This window comes from Sceloporus occidentalis, unplaced genomic scaffold (assembly GCF_023333645.1).
Source record: "Sceloporus occidentalis isolate IW3139 unplaced genomic scaffold, rSceOcc1.0.p SCAF_3, whole genome shotgun sequence".
Taxonomy (NCBI): domain Eukaryota; kingdom Metazoa; phylum Chordata; class Lepidosauria; order Squamata; family Phrynosomatidae; genus Sceloporus; species Sceloporus occidentalis.
This window is the reverse complement of record NW_028316983.1, coordinates 134,776,349-134,783,722: the sequence shown is the minus strand read 5'-3', so window position 1 is coordinate 134,783,722 and position 7,374 is coordinate 134,776,349. Positions and strand designations below refer to the sequence as shown.

The 7,374-nt window shown below is 50.4% G+C and overlaps 1 protein-coding gene across 1 annotated transcript in view; it reads left to right on the top strand.

Moving 5' to 3' along the window:
* The first annotated feature begins 274 nt into the window (after positions 1 to 274).
* The window catches only part of LOC149316850 (ubiquitin-conjugating enzyme E2Q-like protein 1), a 38,602-nt gene continuing 31,502 nt past the window's right edge, over positions 275 to 7,374 (top strand). Inside the window, exon 1 of the mRNA XM_089516389.1 lies at positions 275 to 1,890. Coding sequence (XP_089372515.1) covers positions 1,156 to 1,890 — 735 coding nt within the window. The 5' untranslated portion in view covers positions 275 to 1,155. The remainder of the gene's footprint in view (positions 1,891 to 7,374) is intronic.

Below are 7,374 nucleotides of genomic sequence, written 5' to 3'. Positions count from 1 at the left end.
GAGGAGGAGGAAGAAAGGAAGGCAGAGGAGGCAAGCCAGCGGCCATCTCTCCGTGCCCCCACCGCCAGCCCCATCATCACCATCATCGCTTCCCCTGCAGCCAGTAGGGACCCAGGCCGCCGCCACGTGAACCTGGCGCCTCCTCCTCCTCCTCCTCCTCCTGCGCAGCCGGGTCCTTCTCCTCCTCCTCCTCCTCTTCCCTTCTTCTGTCAGAAGCGCCGCAGAAGCGCGGGGGAAGCCGGCGAGGCGGTGCGGACTGCTGAGGGAGGGAGGGAAGGAAGGAAGGAAAGGGGCGCCCCAAACTCATCTTCCGAGGGAGAGGAGGAGGAGGAGAGGGACAGGGCTTGAGGGGCTGGAGGAGGAGGAGGGGGGCTTCCTCTCCCTTGGCTCCCTCCCTCCTTCCCCTGAATATCTTGGTCAGGGACACAGCTCCGGAACAAAGGAGGGAAGGAAGAAGGGAAGAAAGAAAGAAAGAAAGAAAGAAAGAAAGAAAGAAAGAAAGAAAGGCGTCCCTGCTCGCTTGCCGGACTTGGAGGACCAGGGCCTGCCTTGGGGGACCCTTCCAGAAAGAGCCTCCATCCCCTCAGCACCGTCGCGCCTCCTGGAGAAGGGAGAACCTATTCTTGTTATTGTTATTCTTTTCTTGTTGCCCGCCTTCCCTCCTCTGTCAAGAAGGGCGCTAATTTCCCCCCAAAGCCCTTCTTCGTCCTTCTTACTGGGTCTCTTTTTGGTCACGGTTGCCGCCTGGCCTTCCTCGGTGTCTTTGAGGGAAAGCCCCTTCCTTCCTTCCTTCCTCCCTCCCTTCCCCTGCCTGGCTCCCATGGCCCCCGCTGGGGAGCTGCTGTGAGGAAGGCGGCCATGCCAGAGAGAAGCCTCTGAGGAGGAGCCCCAAGGAAGAAGGGGGAGAAGAAGAAGAGAGGGCCAAGAAGTCGGCCTCCCTCCCTCCCTCCCTCGACGGCGCTTAGCTTTCCCCTCCTTCCTCCTGTCCCTTTCTTCTCCTTCTTTCCCGCCCTTTGTGAGGGGAGAGAGAGAGAGAGAGAGAGGCGTGGGTGGCCGGGCTTCAGCAGCAGCAGCAGCATCCCTTGAAGGAAGGAAGGAGGGAGGGAGGGCCAGGTAGGGCTTCCCAGGAAGAAGAAGACGAAGCCGCCGAGGAGCATGGCCACCCTGCTTCGGAAAATCGGGCTCATCCGGCTCCACAACCGGGACACGGAGGACCCCAAGCACCACCATCACCACCACCACCACCACCATCGAGGCAGCAGCCAGCAAGGCTCGTCCTCCCTGCGGGGCAAGAGCCACCCCAACAAGACCAAGCCCCAGGGCAGCAGCCCCAGCAAAGAGAGCCACTGCAGCAGCAGCGCCAGCCCCGCGCGCCATAAGCCGCCCAAGCAGCCGCCGCCGCCGGCTCCGCAGCCCCAGGCTCCCCCCGAGGAGAAGAAAGGGCCCCCGGCGGGGTCCAAGGAGGCTCCCCCCGGGGGGAAGGCGGTGCCCCCGAGCCGCCAGGCCCACTGCACCCAGGTGAGGACCCGGCGCCTGATGAAGGAGCTGCAGGACATCGCCCGGCTGAGCGACCGCTTCATCTCGGTGGAGCTGGTGGACGAGAGCCTCTTCGACTGGAACGTCAAGCTGCACCAGGTGGACAAGGACTCGGTCCTCTGGCAGGACATGAAGGAGACCAGCACCGAGTACATCCTCCTCAACCTCACCTTCCCGGACAACTTCCCCTTCGCGCCGCCCTTCATGCGGGTGCTCAGCCCGCGCCTGGAGAACGGCTACGTCCTGGACGGCGGCGCCATCTGCATGGAGCTCCTCACCCCGAGAGGCTGGTCCAGCGCCTACACCGTCGAAGCCGTCATGCGACAGTTCGCCGCCAGCCTCGTCAAGGGACAGGTCAGCGGAAGGGGAGGGAGGGAGGATGGATGGATGGATGGATGGAGAGACCCAGATGGGAGCAGGGTCCCAAAGGTCCTCACGTGGCACCAAGGGGACCAGATCTCCTAAGCAGGCAGATGTCCTAATCTGGGAGCAGGGTCCCGAATGTCCTCACCTGGGACCAAGGGGACCAGATGTCCCATGCTAGGAGGAGGGTTCCAGATGTCCTATCCTGGGAGCAGGGTCCCAAATATGCTAACATGGGAGCAGGGTAACCAGATGTCCAAAACTGGGAGCAATGTGACCAGATCTCCTAAACAAGCAGATGCCCTAACCTGGGAATGGGGTCCCAGATGCCCTAACCTGGCAGCAAGATCTCAGATCTGGAAGGAGGGTCCCAAATGTCCTCACTTGGGAGCAGGATGACCAGATCTCCTAAGCATGCAGAGATCCAAACCTGGAAATGGGGTCCCAGATGCCCTAACCTGGGAGCAGGGCCTCAAGCATCCTAATCTGGGAGCAGGGTGGCCGGATGTCCTAAACTGGGACCAAGGTGAGCAGATGTCCCAAGATGGCGGTAGGGTCCCAGATGTCCTAACCTGGGAGCAGGGTTCCAAATATCCGAACCTGGGAACAAGGTGAGCAGATCGCTTAACCAGGCCGATGTCCCAACCTGGGAATGGGGGCCTCAGATATCCTTATCTGATAGGAAGGTCCCAAAAGTCCTAATCTGCGAGCAGGATGACAAGATATCTCAAACAGGCAGATATCCTAATCTGGGAACGGGGTCTCAGATCTGGAAGGAGGGTCCCAAATATCCTGACATGGGAGCAGGGTGACCAGATGTCCAAAACTGGGAGCAGGGTGACCAGATCTCCTAACCAGGCAGATGTCATTAACCTGGGATTTAACCTTGGGTCTCAGATATCCTAATCTGGAAGGAGGATCCCAAATATCCTAACATGGGACCAGGGTGACCAGATCTCCTAAACAGGCAGATATCCTTAACCTAGGATTATGGTCTCAAATGTCCTAATGTGAAAGGAGGGTCCCAGATGTCCTAACCTGGGAGCAGGGCCTCAAGTATCTTAATCTGGTACCAGGATCCCAAATGTCCTAACCTGGGAGCAAGGTGACCAGATGTCCCAAGCTGGGAGCAGGGTCCCAAACATCCTAATCTGGGAGCAGGGTGTACCAGATCACTTAAACAGGCGAAGTCCTTTACCTGGGAATGGGGTCTCAGACTGCCTAAACTAGGAACAGGGTCCCAAATATCCTAACATGGGAGCAGGGTGACCAAGTCTCCTAAACAGGCAGATGTCCTAATCTGGGAACGGGGTCTCAGATCTGGAAGGAGGATCCCAAATATCCTAACATGGGAGCAAAGTGACCAGATGTCCTAAAATGGGAGCAGGGCCCCAAATACCCTAGCACGGGAGCAAGGTGAGCAGATGTCTTAAACTGGAAGCAGGGTGGCCAGATGTCCTAATCTGGGAGCAGGGTCCCAAATATCCTAACCTGGGAACAAGGTGACCAGGTGCCCTAAACTGGGAGCAAAGTGGCCAGATAGTTTAACCTGGGAGGAGGGTTAAAGGAGGAAGAGGCACCACGAAAGGTAGGATGTGACCCAAGAAAAGCTAAAAGCACTCTTTAATACACATTCATGCTTATTAGACATGCTGCAATTGGAGGACACTTGGAATTCCTCCTGGACAGGAGGTTGAAATGGAGGGTGTGTCCTGGAAAAGGAGGACGTCTGGCTACCTTGCCTAGGAGTCATTTTTCTGAGCATCAGGTCTGGATTCTAGATTGCACTCAAGATGGGATTCCAACCCAACTGGATGAAATCTCTTCTGACAGGGGGGCTTTTGCATCCTGCTAATATTAATATTGATAAACATTTAATACTTGGAGAGCTAGCATGGCATAGTGGTTTGAGCATTGGACTAGAACTCTGGAGACCAGGGTTCTAATTCTGGCTCGGCCATGGAAACCTACTGAGTGACGGTGGGCAAGTCATATGCTCTCAGCCTCAAGTGATGGCAATGGCAAACCTCCTCTGAAGAAACTTGCCAAGAAAACCCCATGATAGGGTCACCTTAGAGTCATCATAAGTCAGAAAAGACCTGTAGGCATACAACAACAAATATCTGACTCATTGGCATGGCTCATTGGAAAAGTCAATAATGTTAGGTAAGGTGGAGGGATGCAGAAAGAAAGACCACATGCTAGATGGATGGACTCTATTAAGGGGGTCACAGGGATGAATATCTATTCAGTATAAGCAGAGCAGTGGAGGATAGAGAGACTTGGAGATGTCTCATCCACAGGGTCACCATGAGTCAGGAACCACAACAACATTTGACCAACTGGCCAAGCCTGTGATGAAGGCAGTAGGCTTAGGGCATGCTTGGAGGCACACTTGCCCGTTTCTGAGTTGTGGTTAATAATAATAATAATAATAATAATAATAATAATAATAGGATTTATTTATATACCGCCCAATCATAATGAAACATTGTTCTGGACCAAATCCCAGAGGCTTGGCTCAGATCTATTGTCTCCGTGCAGGGAATGGACTGAAATATTTTGCTGCATTGCCTTATCCAATTGACTGAAGACCAGGCAACACATGATAGGAGAGATGTATCTGTGGTCAGATTTTCCAGTTACCTTCCTCCAAACAAACTCCCTCCCCCAAACGCTGGATTGGATCAGAGCAACACTACTGACCTAATCTAATTTGGAGGCCCTTATATCTGTTTTTGTAATTTCTCACAGTTTATAAATCTACTGCATATTCTGCCTTTTCTTCAAATATATCTCCTGCGTTGTGTGGACTGATCCTAAATTTCCATAGCCCACATTACTGAATTGCACTACTCTAAAGATGTAGAGTCTATGGCAAAGTCACAAAGGATGCTGGAGCACATCTCTGGGGTCATGATGTGGACTGACCTGCTTTGCTGCAATGTTGCAGATCATCACAGATAACATGCCATTTCATTAGTCCTTATAAAATTACTTTTGCACCTGACAGAAAATGCCTGTTTTCCCAAGCAAGATATGTATTTATTTATTTGTTTATTATATTTCTACCCCATCTTTCATCCCAAAAATGGGTATGGAGACTTCTGACCTTAGTGTGAGTAAAACAGGTCCAGGCCTCAGATACTAACATGGGTCCAAAACACACTGCAGAAATAATCCAGTTTGAGACCGCTTTAACTGCCCTGGCTCAATGCTAGGGAATTCTGGGAACTAGTTTTGTAAGACATTTAGCTTTCTCTGTCTGAGAACTCTGGTGCCACAATAAATTACAGTTCCCAGGATTCCCTAGCACTGAGCCAGGGCATTTAAAGTGGTCTCAAACTGGATTATTTCTGAAGTGTGCTTTAGACATGAGATATCAAACAATTTTAGAAGAAAGACTTCAAAAGAAATATTGAGCAATTAAAAACAAATATTTTTTTAAAGCCCCCTTCTTCAGCCGTCCATCTTAACCAGCAAAGGCGTACCTGAATAATAATAAAAAAGGCTACCTGCCAGGAAAGGGGGAGGGTACCATGCAAAACTACTTTGGAAGGGATTGCTATACCCCACCAAGGAAACCCTTCAATGAGGTAGCAAGGTCCTTCTTAGGATGACATCACGTGACTGAAATTGGAAGTATAATCCAGTGTCATCCGGAACGGAATCATGCATTTTCACGTTATTGTGCGAAAGGTTACCACACGCAATCGCTGGCAGTCCGAATGCACTCCGAACGCAATCACGCATCAATCCACAATTAAGTAAATTAAGTGAACTAGCGAAGTCACAAACCCTGTTCCTAGACAACTTCACACTCAGTACGCTGTTGTTTGGTGTGATGTGCATGTCTCCTTTGGTCCTGGCTCCCCCCCCCCCATCTGGAAGGGGGAGTTCCCATGAAGCTACGCTGCAATTCTGCTTCAATTTTGCTTCTGCTCATCCTTCAGCATTGTTGAGGGGGGGCTGTTGCCTGCTAATTAAGAGACATGGACTGAGAGCTATTGGATAACCATTATATTCACATTTTAATGTGACAAGAGTGAATATATGCTCGTTTTAACGTGAATAGAGCATGTTCTTTCAACCATTCTTCCCACTCACCCCCCACCTCTTTTGTAAATTGTGGGGTTCCTTGGTTCCTCTCTCTCGCTCACCTACTATCATAGAATCATAAAGTTGGAAGAGACCGCAAGGGCCATCCAGTCCAACCCCCTGCCATGCAGGAAATCTAAATCAAAGTATCCCCGACAGATGACTATCCAGCTTCTGCTTAAAGACCTCTAAGGAAGGAGACTCCACTACATTCCAAGGGAGTGTGTCCCACTGTCAAACAGCCCTTACTCTCAGGAAGTTCCACCTAATGTTGAGGTGGAATCTCTTTTCCTGGAGCTTGCATCCATTGCTCTGCTCCAGTCATCTGGAGTCTCACTGAGCATGCACAAGGGTGTCAATTCGCAATTAAGAACCCACTGATGTGATGGCTTACTTTGCACAGAATCTGAGTCGCATTCGGGGAGGCCGTTACAGTGAAATTAAGGTGTGATAAGTAATCATGTAATTGCGTGAATTTTCGAATTGAAAAAGATTTCTCTGGGCCATAGAAGGAACATTATTAGCAGTTTCTGGGCATCAGGCTTTTGGAGCTCTTGAAGAGGAAGGATTGTTTGTAATGGTGAGGGAAGTTATTCTGGTCCGTAAATCTTTGTTACAAATGGAAGAGGATTTTTGAGTTGCTTTTTTGTTTGTTTCTTTTACAGTAGTTTTACAATTGTCTGTGGAGTGGGAAGGAGTGTTCCTAGTTTGAGTGGGCTCTACAGAAACACAGAACTTTGAAAAGTGGTTGGGGGGATTCTGACCCCTCCAAAAAATCCCTAACATTTCATAGCTCTGGATCAATGATAACACAAGTTTGTGGAGTACAGACAGAACAAAGGTTTGATAAAACGTTAAATGGTCAGAAAGCATAAATAAAAACAAATTATTCTCCCTTCTCAAGTCACTAGAATTTAAGGATGGCAGCAATATTTCTTCATTGTACAGTAAGGCATTCCAGTTCCTTGCTACAAGTTGTAATGAAAGCAGCTACAGTTGCCGCTCCTAACTTGTGGATCTTGGATCTGCGACCTTGGAAATCCATGGAGGGGTGACCTCAGCTATCTTTAATGGGGTGCATGCATGTGTGGAGGCACACGCATGGGCATGCACCCTATTGAAGCCTATGGGACTTGAATATACACGAGCCTCTGTTTTTGCAGGGGAGGGGGGTCCAGAACTGATCCCCCATGAAAATGGAGGGCCAATTTTATATGTGAGGGATAAAAGATACACACGCACACATATATATATATATGCTAGTAAAAGAGACCATGCCTATGAGTGACTAAGTACTAATGTTAGCAGATGCTGGGAACAATGTCAATGGAGATGCTTAATGTTGGCTGGGAATGGTTAATTCTGGAGACACAATGC